This window comes from Xyrauchen texanus, chromosome 11 (genome assembly GCF_025860055.1).
Source record: "Xyrauchen texanus isolate HMW12.3.18 chromosome 11, RBS_HiC_50CHRs, whole genome shotgun sequence".
NCBI classification, from domain to species: domain Eukaryota; kingdom Metazoa; phylum Chordata; class Actinopteri; order Cypriniformes; family Catostomidae; genus Xyrauchen; species Xyrauchen texanus.
The window spans coordinates 21,399,745-21,413,521 of NC_068286.1; the positions used below are offsets into that span (position 1 = coordinate 21,399,745).

At 35.2% G+C, this 13,777-nt stretch overlaps 1 protein-coding gene across 7 annotated transcripts in view; it reads left to right on the forward strand.

Moving 5' to 3' along the window:
- Positions 1-1,914: 1,914 nt before the first annotated feature.
- The window catches only part of LOC127651287 (uncharacterized), a 44,326-nt gene continuing 32,463 nt past the window's right edge, over positions 1,915-13,777 (forward strand). For 4 of the 7 annotated variants that reach the window (XM_052137055.1, XM_052137058.1, XM_052137056.1 and 1 more), the window contains exons 1-7: positions 1,915-2,039; positions 2,920-3,138; positions 3,354-3,503; positions 4,152-4,184; positions 4,312-4,391; positions 4,580-4,673; positions 6,825-6,914. In XM_052137055.1, the coding sequence (XP_051993015.1) occupies positions 2,000-2,039; positions 2,920-3,138; positions 3,354-3,503; positions 4,152-4,184; positions 4,312-4,391; positions 4,580-4,673; positions 6,825-6,914 (706 nt within the window). In that variant the 5' untranslated portion in view covers positions 1,915-1,999. The remainder of the gene's footprint in view (positions 2,040-2,919; positions 3,139-3,353; positions 3,504-4,151; positions 4,185-4,311; positions 4,392-4,579; positions 4,674-6,824; positions 6,915-13,777) is intronic. The other 3 variants (XM_052137060.1, XM_052137061.1, XM_052137062.1) reach the window with 3 other exon arrangements.

Sequence of the window (13,777 nt, forward strand, 5' to 3'; positions counted from 1 at the left end):
CCGCCAGGACGGAGTAAGTCTATTATTAGTAGCTCCACGCTGGCCGAGTCGAATTTGGTTTGCGGACCTAATTCATCTCCTCGACGGCCCTTTTTTCGAGTTACCTGTCAGGAGAGACCTTCTGTCTCAGGCAGGGGGCACAACATTTCACCCCCAACCGGAGATTTGGAACCTATGGGTTTGGCCTCTGAGGGGGCCCAACTTTTAGAGAGTGGTCTCTCGACTGAGGTCGGTGAGACCATTCTTAGCTCCAGAGCTCCAACCACGAGGAAATTATATACACTTAAGTGGAATGTTTTCACGTCTTGGTGTCACCAGCATCAGCGAGATCCAGTTAACTGTTCAGTCAACACAGTACTTGAGTTTCTCCAGTATCGTTTTACATCAGGTTCATGTCCTTCTACCTTAAAGGTTTACGTGGCGGCCATTGTGGCTTTCCATGCCCCTGTGGGTAGGACATCTTTGGGTCGAGACCCCCTGATTATTCGTTTCCTTCGTGGCACCTTGAGGCTGAGGCCTGTGGTTATTGTACTGCAGGCATTCTGTCCTCCTCCGTTTACATCTTCGGACCAGGAAAAACTGAATCTCAGTGCGAGCACTGGACACTTATGTCCACAGGGCTGCCCCGTGGAGAAGATCTAATCAGTAAGTGGATAGCTGAGGCTATTTCGCTTGCATATGAGTCCTCTGGCCAGCCGTGCCCTTCGGTGGTCAGAGCTCACTCTACTCGAAGTATGGCGGCCTCTAAAGCCCTCGTATCAGGAGTTTCCCTTCAGGAGGTTTCTGATGCGGCAGGTTGGTCCTCGCCGCTAACTTTTGTGAGGTTTTATAGCCTGGACCTGGAAGCTGCCCCAGGATCCCAGGTGCTTTTTACTGATTTGCCGACAGTTTTTATCATCTGGCATTTTGTAATTATGGCATATTGGGTATTATCGTTCCCAAATCGTCATCGAGGCATCGCGAGTTCCCTCGTAAGGGAACGTCTCAGGTTACGACTGTAACCCTAGTTCCCTGAGAAGGGAACGAGACGATGCGTCGCCCTGCCATACTTCCTGCATCCCTGCGATCGACTTTGCTTCGGCTCTAAAAGCTAACACGAGTACCGCACCGGATGTGCTTTCCTGGTCATGACATCACCCGCCCATGGCGTTCATTCATTCCATTGGACTAGTTGATATACGTGCTTCAGGGGCGTTCACGCAAAGGCGTTCCCAAAGCGTCATCGATGCATCGTCTCGTTCCCTTCTTAGGGAACTAGGGTTACAGTCGTAACCTGAGACGTTTTCTCATACTTACAGTGACACCTTGTGGCTAGATGTAGTTTTGCATGATAATTTTGTTGGATTTGCATCTGAGTATGAATGCATCAAATGAGTATGTTGCCCTGTGAATTTTCCCTGAGAAATACTGTCAATGCTTTTTACATTAAAAGACTTTTCAGTGATATTTTCAAATTCTCATGGACAAAGTTCCTCCGATGCCATTTATCTGATATCATGCATGTGTTTCTGAAATACTGGTTTTAAATTATTCCAAATCAAATTAAAAAGTTTAGTGCAAGCCATGACAATTCTTACTTAAGTGGGGTTACACCATAGAAATTATTGTCTTATGAAAGTCTACTATTCACTTGTGTTATTTTTAGGAATAGACTATTTCTATGATGACTTGGGCACTGGCAAGTATGAGGGACATAATAAATATATATCACAGATGTTGTCATACAGCTGCATTTCCTGTTTTCTTTACTTGAAATGGGATTACACCATAATATACACCAAAGCTTACAAAGCACACAGTACCTATGCGTTTCAGTTTGTAGACGATAGAAAATAAGGGGCAGTACAAGATTACACAATTTCCTTAAGTGCCTTTTTTGAGTAACTGTCTGCTGCATCCTGTGCTGGTCACAGAGGTGGAAGTTCGTGGTTTCAAAATATATTTCACTTAGATCTTACTGTATTAAAGAAGGAACACTCATTTGACTAGCATCTACATTATGGCAAAAATGTGCCGCGTGTCTATTCATCTACTTATTGGTATGTTTTATGATATGTTTATGTGTTTGTTTGTTTGTTTGTTTGTTTGTTTTACCATTTTAAACAAATAGGTAATAATAAAAAAGTGGCTTCTAATGAATTGTCTGCTACTAATGATTGGATTGGAGTGAGGAATGTTTTTATAAAAAAATTTTATTGGTCTTTAGCCATTATTTTTGATGTAGTTGTACTGCATTTATTTGATTTAGGGATGTCAATCAATAAAAAATTGTAATCAAATTAATTACATGAGATGCCGATTAATTCATCAAATTAATCTCAATTAATTGCATATATCAGTATTTGCAAAATACTAATGAATATATCATTATAAATATAAATTATAAATATGTCAAATGATCCCAAATAATGATAATTCATTATAATCAAAAGAAGTATAATAGCTATAATAAATATAGTAATTCAGATAATTCAAATATATTAATATAGTTATGCATTACATACAGAAAGTGGCTTTGGACATACATTTTTTGTTTGTTTTATTTTCATCTAATTGAAATTAATCTTATTACTGGCCTTCAGTTCACACCAAGTTTGTCAATCTGTCCGAGGTAGACTTGGGCTGTTTTCAGAAAACTTGTCTTTTTGCATTTTGTCAACAATTTTGTTGGTCCGTGTTCATATGTGTCAGATGGATGCTTTTTGAGTGTTTCACTGTGGTGCTTTTCAGCATCTTGTGCTATAAATGCAGCATTTTTAGGTTGCTTTGTCAAGTTAAATGTAGTTTGAAACTTTTAAAAACTCATCACGAGACCCCTGTATTCTGTTGAGCTTCATCCTGCTGTATTCTGATAAATGTTTCTTCCTATATATGCTTCTCGTAAAATGACCTAATCAATCCTTCTCTGGTAAAATCCAGGTGTCTTTCTTGTCCTGAATAATGCTGTTGAAAATGAGGCAATGAACACAATAGCTACCATGGAACCCACACCTGCTCCAGTTTCAATGCCTCATGACAACACAACCAAATTCAAAGACACGTCAGAGTACTTAGAAGGCAACTTTACCTCTTCAATCAATGCAAACTCCACTTTTCTCTCTCAAAACACAACTGTTACCACTTCAGCTGAAGATTCAGGTAACTGGAAAGAAGTAAAGCTTGTTCATTGTGCTTTCTCATTGTTTCTGTTCAACTAAACCCAAAATGTTGGTATCTACACACCTAATTCTGCTGATAACATGGTAGGCAAATGTGTAAGCCAGGTTATAATGTATGCTATACTGCTAGCTTGAGCATATAAATAAGAATCTCAAAGTGCAAAAAGGACATCTTTATGTTTGCATGGTCAACAGGTTCTCCCACTCCTCCTACCTCAAAAAATCCTCACACCAGCAATGACACCACACCAGTTCCACCAACCAGCACAACAAGCAAGATTCAATTACTCAGTACAACTAGCAAGATTGCAAAAACCACCAGAACAAGCAAAACTCTGGCAACCAGTAAGATTGAAAATATTGCGTATTATCATGACTGCATGCATAATCATCACAGAATGTGCCACACTTTAAAAATATATATCACACTTGATTTTGCATTAAAGAGCAATGTGAGAGTACCTTCAGAACATTAATTTGCTTTTGTTCATATATATATATATATATATATATATATATATATATATGTGTCATTCTTACATAGGAAGGAGGATTTGTCTGTGGCCTAGAACTCTTGACACTGAAATCATCTGCTAAAAGATTAAGTTTCAAATAAATTACTTTTATAATTTACTTTAAAAAAAAACCCTGAGAAAATCCTCCACTTGAATTCATAATTATTACAGTATGTAAGTTGTATGATGATACCTACATTGTTAGTTACATAAATCATTGCATGATTTTTATAGTTGTCTGATCTCTGTATTCTTTTTCTTTCACATTAATCATATAAAAAGGTGCCCATTGATGAAAATTGTGCCAACAGACTACAACTAGTTTATGAAATTGTTTTACCCCCAAAAATAGAGCACCTGGAGCAGCACTTTGAGTTTTGAAAACAACTTGCAATTCATTTAAGCATCAGATTATTCTATTTGTGCAATGAGTTGCAAATATAAGCATTATTATTATCTATTTTATTTATTTTTACAGCAACTATTGTACCAGAACATAGCTATGGATCAGGTGAATTTTGTTCTCTCTTTATTGTCAGGGTTTATTTATTCATGCTCTTTCAGTTTTAATGTTTGTTTTGAATTGATAGATCAAAATATGGTTCTTGTTCATTGTTACTGTTTTTTTTCCCCAACAGCTTACATAATTATCTTGATTATTATTGTTGTGCTCATCTCTGGGATAATAGTTTATTTCTGCCTCCAAAAAAATACCAGGGTAAGAGATTTTTTCTAATTATTATAAAGTTGTTTAGGTTGATATAAAAGAGCTAAACATCAGCTGATGTTAAATCCAAAGTCAGAATTAGAACTCAATAAGTATTTACTAGCTCTCAATGCATTAAATATTTTATAATCATTAGAATGTATTTCCAATATGTACATTTTGATATTTATCTAATGCAGAGGTACTTCTTGGATTTACATCCCAAACAGGAAGATGCTCAGATCCCACTCAGCATAGTGGATGGAGATGTGTTTGACTCCACTTCAGTGAAAGGTACTTGACTTTCCTAACAATCTATCACCACATGTATTTCTTTGCTTAACCCTCCTATGGTCTTCATAAATGAGCCCTACTTTTGGTACTCCCAGTAATTTTTGACCGGAAAGAGCAAAGGTGTAATTTATGTATTTATTTCTTGATGATGATGATGATGATGATGATGATGATGATGTTAATGATACCATTTCTTCTTCCCTAAAGTAATAACAATAAAATCATCAGAATCAGAATGAGCTTTATTGCCAAATATGCTTACACATGCAAGGAATTTGTCTTGGTGACAGAAGCTTCTAGTGTACAAACAATACAACAACAAGAGAGATAATAATAAAAAATTTTTGAATAAAAATAAAAGGTGGATGGAAAATATAAGTATATATAAATACACAATAAGACTATATATATATATATATATATATATATATATATATATATATATATATACAGTACAAATGTGTTATATACAGAATCAAGGGAATATAATGGCAGCTATTGCTCAATGGGGCCATTTTAACTGTTCATGAGGTGGATAGGCTGAGGGGAAAAAAACATTTCCTGTGCCTGATAGTTCTGGTGCTCAGTAGCGCCGACAAGAAGGCAACAGTTCAAAAAGGGAGTGGGCTGGGTGAGTGGAGTCCAGAGTGATTTTTCCAGCCATTCTCTTCACAGTTCTTGAAGGGAGGGCAGGGGGAAATCAATAATCCACTCAGCAGCCCGAACTGTCATTTGTAGTCTTCTGATGTTTGATTTCATTGCTGCAACAAACCAGACAGTTATTGAATTGCAGAGGACAGACTCAATGACAGCTGAGTAGAACTGAATCAACAGCGCCTGTGGCAGGTTGAATTTGCTCAGCTGGCGAAGAAATTACAACCTCTTTGATTTGAAATATTGATTTGAAGTGTCAGTTTTTGCAGTTAACAGAGATGAATAGCAAAATTGTGAAAATTTTAAAAGTATAAAACAGAAGAATAAGAGTAAACATTTTTCATTTTCAAAATCTCTATAGTAAAAATTTATTTTGCAAACATTTTCAATTCAGTGAGGTGAACAGCAATAATTAACTACAAAAAATGCAAAAAAGGAAATAATAAACAGTAAGGAAGGTAAAGAATGATGCAGTTTTTTTATGCATTCATGCATCTTAGGCAGTGTGTACTTATGATGGCATGTTCCTTGCAGATGGATTTGGGTGTTTTTTTTTACAATTATTTACAGATTTTTTAAATATTGACAGATTATTTCAGATACTTTGACAGATAAAAAAGAAACAAGCTAACAATTTAAACTATCTCTCTATCTCTCCCTCTCACTCCTACGGTGTGTGCCATGCCCTTGTTTTTTGCCTGGTATAAAGATGTGTTTAGGGTGATCCGATCACATGTAGACAGGTGCCATCACCATTTACAGACACATCACAATATACACCTGATCGTAATATGTGTCTTTTTTGACCACTACTGTTCAGAAAGGATTGACTCTGATTTCTTGACTGTACACATAAATCATTAGTGTACGTCAGTGTGTTACTGCATGATAATAATGTGCGAAAAACAGAACAAAAGCAAAAATAAAAATGTGGCACTGTGTTTCTGCCAATTATAGGCTACTTGCATTTAATCTTAGCACAAACATGACATTTAGAGCAGAATTCCCTGTTATTTTAATGAAGTACTGTTACTTTAAGTTGCTATCATGCACAAGTTCTGGGAAGTCTCGTTCATGAGTATATGAGCTTTTTCGAACTTTCCGACCAGATGGTTATTTCCTTTTAAGCCACATGTAAACGGCAAAGTGTAAAAATCTTGTAATAGATTAGCAGTTGATTAACAGGTAGAACTTTCACCGTAGAACTCCTGTTTCACCAGACTCACACTTGAAAATAGTAAAAACTCTATAATATAAACTGTATGCTGTCATGTACATGCCATCATAATGGATGCTACACCCCTGAATGTAGCTTCAGTATTTATGAGATGAAAATATGTATGAATATAAAAAAAGACTATATATATTTTACTACTCAGTCCGTCAGAGTGACTGATAAAGATTTTTCTCTGAAAAAAGAAGATCATATGTAAAATCAAATAAGTAAATGATGATCATATTTTTAAACTGACCTTGTATTATACACTGTTCCCAAAGACATGCAACCATTTTGTCCTGCTGAGTCCAGCATGCCATTAAAGGGCCCTGAACCTGTGAAGGATGATGAAAAGCCTAGGGGAGAGAAAGGTAAGACACAGGCTGCTGATTTCTGTAAAAATACTCTCTGGTATCAACTTTCTCTTCAGATATGTTGTTTTATGTTCATGTATTATATATATATATATATATATATATATATATATATATATATATATATATATATATATATATACACACACACACACGACATTGGAATAATGTACATATTTTGCTATTTCAGAAGGAAGTTGGTACTTTAATTCACCAAAGTGGCATTCAACTGATCACAAAGTATAGTCAGGACATTACTGATGTTAAAAACAGCACCATCACTATTTTAAAAAAGTATTTTTTTATAAAATCTAGACAGGCCCCATTTCCAACAGCCATCACTCCAACACTTTCTTCTTGAGTAAACATGCTAAATTACTAATTTGGTACTAGAAAACCACATGCTATTATATCAAACACAGCTGGAAGCTATTTGGTTGGTTAAATGAAGCTTAACATTGTCTTTTGAGTTGCCACAGTATGCAAAAGACTGGCATGTCTTCATATTAATATATTTTAATATTAGGTAAAAAAAAATGGCAAAAAAGAAACAGTTTCTCTAGAAACTCATCAGTCAATCATTGTTTTGAGTCTATACAAGGCTATACAATGCTTGAAATTACCAAATACAAGGGATACAGTACAGTCTTCAAAGACAAAGGACAACTGGCTCTTACAAGGACAGAAAGAGGTGTAAGTACATCAGAGTCTCTAGTTTGAGAAATAGATGCCTCACATGTCCTCAGCTGACAGCTTCATTGAATTCTACCTGCTCAACACCAGTTTCATGTACAACAGTAAAGAGAAGACTCAGGGGTGCAATCCTTATGGGAAGAATTGCAAAGAAAAAGCCACTTTTGATACAGAAATACAATAAGAAAATGTTAGAGTGGGCAAAGAAACAGACATTGGACAACAGATAATTGGAAAAGAGTGTTTTTGATCTTAACCCTATTGCTGCACATGGAGGATTTTTTGATGAGAACTCTTTGAAGTAGTTTAAAAAGCTCTGACAATTTTTTCAAATTGTAATACAAATTTTTCACGTAATGAATGTCCTGACTATACATTGTGATCAGTTAAATGCCACTTTGGTGAATAAAAGTACCCATTTCTTTCCATAAGGGCAAAATCTGTACATTATTCCAAACTTTTGGCCACCTGTGTGTGTGTGTGTGTGTATATATATATATATATATATATATATATATATATATATATATATATATATATATATATATATATATATATTAGGGCTGTCGCGATAACGTGCAATTAATTATACAAAAAATAACGTGTTAAAATTATTAACGCATTTAATCGCATGCTTATAGTACCACCTGTATACTCCAGAGGGCAGTAAGTGAAATTTCAGCTGTGTGAGCAACACACAATTTATACAGTGAAGAAAACAACACAGATAAGCGTTACTAAGGGTTCAAATGTGAACGAAGGGATCTCAATACGTGTTTAAAGATTGAGTATTAAACTATATTTAACTTGACACAGTGACCTAAACATTTTAGTTTTTATGAAGCAACACACCCAAGACGCGACACAAGCATGTCTGATGCAGGTCGTATGGTAGGGTGACCCAGTACTGAAATTGGCAGCTTTGTTTCCGCGTCTCGCAAGTCATAAGCAGTGTCCCGCATTTCAATTTTGTCTGTATAATTTTTTATCTTTATTATTATTTCGGCATCATTTTATTTCATCGTCCTTTAATTACAAAATCACTATAAAAAATAGTTAATAAGAAAACTAAACATGCGCAGCGCAGCCTTTTTTTCTTGCCAGAGCGGGAAAACACTGGAAAAAAAACTGCAACAGAAAATAGGGTCTATCTGGAGCTCCCGAGAAGAAAAAGTGTCTTTGTTCGTATAATAAAGAATTGGAGAAAATATACACATGGTTAAAACCAGTTACAGGTGACCCTAAAAAAGGAGAGTGCAGGGTATGCCACCAAAGTTTCACGGACAGCTCTGCTGAAGCATTTCAGTGCCCCAAACATGACAGCTCTGATATCTTTGGCTTTGAGCATTTCTGTCTCCAACGCGTTCGTGGAGAGGGTGTTTTCACTGATGACCGCTGCGTGGACAGAGACAAGGAACTGAACATCTGTAGACCTCATCAAAAGTGAACTCCACCATCATTAACATTTAACATTTAACATCACTGCAAAAATACATCTAATATAATATCAAGATTTATTCACCTAGTACAATAATAGTAAGTTATCTCTCCCTCGTGTCCCGCATTGTCCCGCAAAATCAGGTCGGCTGACCTGCAACAGAGCAATAGCCAGGTGGTCACCCTATCGTATGGTCTTTACCTCACAAATATTTAATTAAAAATTACTTAATTACCGGTTAAGGAGGTGTCATTTAAACTGTTACACTGTTTTTACCCCGTCAATCTTTATTTAAGAAACATGCTCCCTGAAATAGATTCACTTTGCTCCTTCTGTAATGCTGTAGATGAATCTGCCCCTCATCTTTTTTGTGAATGTGCCCACGCAGTAGTATTGTGGAATTATTATTTTTTTATATATATTATTTAAATACTCTTTGTACTTCCAACAACTCCAAAGCATTGAAAACCATTGCAATATGTAATGAATATAATGTCTTGGCATTATTGTAAAATATATCTGTAGTATTGTGTACTATGTATAACCCTAGCTTGTTTCTAAAAAAAAAATGTCTGATGCAGGTGTTCATTGACGGTCCTTAAACAAGCCCTCAAAATAAATCTCCAACTGATTGACAAATTCACTTGTGAAATGGATTGTTGTGAACTGTATGCCAATGATTGACGTATGATCAATAATATGGTAGTAAACAATACATTGTATTCTAAAGCCGTTTTTTTTTTTTTTGTATTGTCTTATCAATGATTAACTCTTCTGCTACAAGAATGTAATGCATTTTAATTATCTGAATATTTTTTTATTTTACATATATATATATATATATATATATATACACAGTTTTGTGAAAACGTCATATAGCACATAAAAAAATTGTCTAAGATGGTTATTTATATGTTCAGCTTTAGTGTGTCAAAAGGAAATTATAAATGTTAGACTCCCAAACATTGCTTTTGCAAATAGAAAAGATTAAATTAGAAGATCAGGGAGCACTGCAACATATCTCATGGCTCCCACAAAGCATTCCTAACAAGGAAATCAATGGTTCTGTGTATGTCTGTTCATGTTCTGTATGTTTTATTAATTGTCATTAAGATCTTTTCAAAGAACTATGATCATCTTATGAAGCAATAATTAAGAGTATGTGAGGAGAGTGTTAACTTGTTTTTATCTTCAAAGATATGTAACAGGAAGCAATGCTCTGACTGTTAATAACTGATAAGTAACTTGTAACCCTTGAAAAGCACTAGTCAGAGTTCAAAGCTTCACTGACCTAGTATTGTTTAAGAATAACGATCTAAGAGTAGGAATATAAAGCCTTAATTATATGCAAGTAATGCTAAACTCAAAAATGTAAGTCTAATTTGCTTTCAGTTGTTGCACAAATAGTCTGGGTATAGTTGGAAATCCTTGGTCCACCAGTTAGACCAGCATCAAATCAGTAAAAATCAACATTAACCAGCCTAGGCAAGCAATTGCATGCTGGTTAAGATGGTCTTTGTAGTTGAAAGCTACATGCCCAAGCCCAAAATCTAACAAAACCAAGGATTTTATGAACTAGTTGCAATAACAGAGAGTCCCACTGGATGGACCTCTAAGACAAGACAGTGAAACTGCCAGTCTCCCTCAGAAGAGAACCCCACATTTTACACCTATGTAAAAACCATTATAGCAAATAAGGAAGAAAAATCACCTGTAGGGCCACAATGTAGCTAACTCCATGGCAATGGTTTATTCATTTATAATGAATAAATGTCAAAAGCCTTAACCCCCTTTAAAACCAAAACTTGAGAACCTTTGATAAAAGGTTGCCGTGTGTGTGTGTGTGTGTGTGTGTGTGTGTGTGTGTGTGTGTGTGTGTGTGTGTGTGTGTGTGTGTGTGTGTGTGTGTGTGTGTGTGTGTGTGTTGTTTTGGGGGATTTACGAGCACATTGGTTTAGATTACAAACTGGTAAATGTGGTTTATGAGGACATTTCTAGTGTCTCCATAATTCAAATCACTTAAAAAACGATAACGATAACTAAACAATATTTTATTGAAAATGTAAAAAATGCAGAATGTTTTTGGTGAGGTTTAGGTTTGGGGGCTTACAGTTAGGTATTTGTGCAGTAGATTCTTCATATTCTTCATTTATCTGTGTTTTTTAAATCCCTTTCATTTGGTTAAGCTAAACTGGAGTCAAAGATAAATACAGGTGATGACATTTTAATTCATTTTTATAGGTTTTAGTTTTGTTAATTATTGAAAATGGAAATGACATCGGAAATGTAGTTGACTTGGAAAATAATAGATTACAAATTTCCCCGTAACCCTTTGCCACAGGAAATTGCATTATTTGCAGAGTCGAATGGTTTAAGGAACCTTAAAACTTCCGCAATTAATGACATTGTCATTATTTCTGCAGTATAACATTATATGCAACACCTATTTACAGTATTTACACAATAATAACAACATACATTTTTGAAAAGTTGCCCTCTGAATTTTATGAATTTATATTAGTGTGTTGAAAACGTCCTTACTGCTTAAACTAGATTGTGGGTGGTTACTGAATAAGATGCAGTTTCTTTTTCCAAATTGGAAGAACTATTTAGATAATTCGCCCCGTACTCAACAAAAATTCATGAGAGCTGACAGAAGGACTTTTCACTTCTTTACACTTTCCAGGGTCTCAGTATCAAGACTAAATGATTTGTTTGCAGATAATTACAGTATAAGCTCTGTGTTTGTTGATAAGGCTGTGAACAACTTGTAAAATGTCAAACAAGGTAACAAAGTAACAAAAGTGGCTAACAAAAGGTAGTACATTATTGTTTGTCTGTAGCTAGCAGTAGAATTATCTATGAACCTATGGTCTCAGAGTCTCTTCAAGCCCACTATAATTACAGAATGGCTCTTTCCCACTAGATCTGCTGCCTGTCATTGACACGCTCCACAGTTTCCTCTTTGGTCGCTTATGGGTCTCCATTTCCTGACTTTAGCAGCTTTACTTGCTGATACTGCCTCCAGGTCTAAATGAACCACATGTTAAAAGAGAGTGAGCAGCAATGAAAGAGGGAAAGAAAATAACCATGGAGGAAAAAATAAAACAGAAGTGTGCATTGCAATGACATAGTTGCTAGTGGTTTTATGGTGTGCCTTTGTCATGTAAGTGCTGACTTTCCAGTCATAAGGTTCTGTTTCTACCACCTGTCCATTTTGTTCCTCCCACTGCTAATTTTGAAGATTTATTGCACTTAAAATGATAGGAACAGGAGACAGGTCCTCCGTTTTGAGACCACAAAGACCAGACACCCAGGTATTTTAGAGTGCAATTGTCACTGTTTTTATAGTTTTTAGATATAGAGTGGTATTATCAAGAAACAAGTATCTAATTACATCAAGGATCAAACTGAAGAGTGTTAAAGGCATAGTTTACCCAAAACTGAAAATGATGTGATAATCTACTCACCCTAATGTTGTTCCAAACCTGCATGACTATCTTTTCATTCAACAATATATTGTATGAGAAAGTATGCAGAATGTTAGTCTGAATGTTACCATTCACCTTCATTGCATCTTTTTTATACAATGAAAGTGAATGGTTAATGAGGTTGTGTAGCGAATTTGGTTGATGTAGGTGTACACGGTACGGATTAAAGTGATGCGTACCTCCCACCATTATAAGTAGGAAATTTGGTACATGTGAGCTAGGAATTAAAATAAACTGTCCTTATTCTACATTATTATGTAAGGAAATGTATAATGGAATTAGTCGCGTTCGACAACCATTACAAATTAGATAATTGACAAATAACTAGATTATTTGTCTGAATAAAATTCTCCGCCATTAAATCGTAATACAACGTCTCGTTTTATCTGCTCAAAATGTATATTGTAAGGAATTAGCTTTATGATTAATTCACTTATTGGAGTGATATTATTCTCATGGCTTGTTGAAAATAATATCACACGTATTTAGGTTTTGCTTTGAAATGAAATCTTTTAAAAAAACAGGGATGAGATTGTTTATCAAAATATAACACAGTCAAATTATCTTTGAATACAGACAAACATTATTGCTATTCTAAACATAAAACTAATCTAACACATAAAACATGAAACAGGTACCAACAGTGAGTAAAGTGACAATCTATTTGCAATCGAATTACCCAAAGTATTTAACTAATACACCAGGGGCCGGTTGCACCAGCTATATGTACATTACAACTTAGACTAGTTGTGGCGTAAATGGGCACTAATTCACAATTTACGCACAACTAAATATTTGAGCGTTGCACCATTAAACTTAGGTAGGACGTCACCCTATGTATGAACTAAATATTTATGGAAGCCTCTGACCAGGCGTAACGCATGGAATATAAAAGCAGACTGATATTCTATGAAATCAATGAGCTCATGTTTTGCGTGACAGGCATCAATCATTTCGACATACATTGTGATGTTGATATTTAGTACAGAGAGACAAAAAAAATTTACTTTAAAGCTGCTCTTCAGCATGAAACCGATTTAACGGTGCAGTTTTTAGGATGTGTCAAGCGGTGTCAAGTTTCATCTCATTCAAAATATATATATAGGATATTAAAATTAATATATGTCTGTTTTTCTAGCCTGTTGTATTAGTATTTATTTATCACCCATTTATTTTAGATACAGTACCTATAATATTGTTATTTACACAGCGCAAATATATTATTTATTAAATTTACT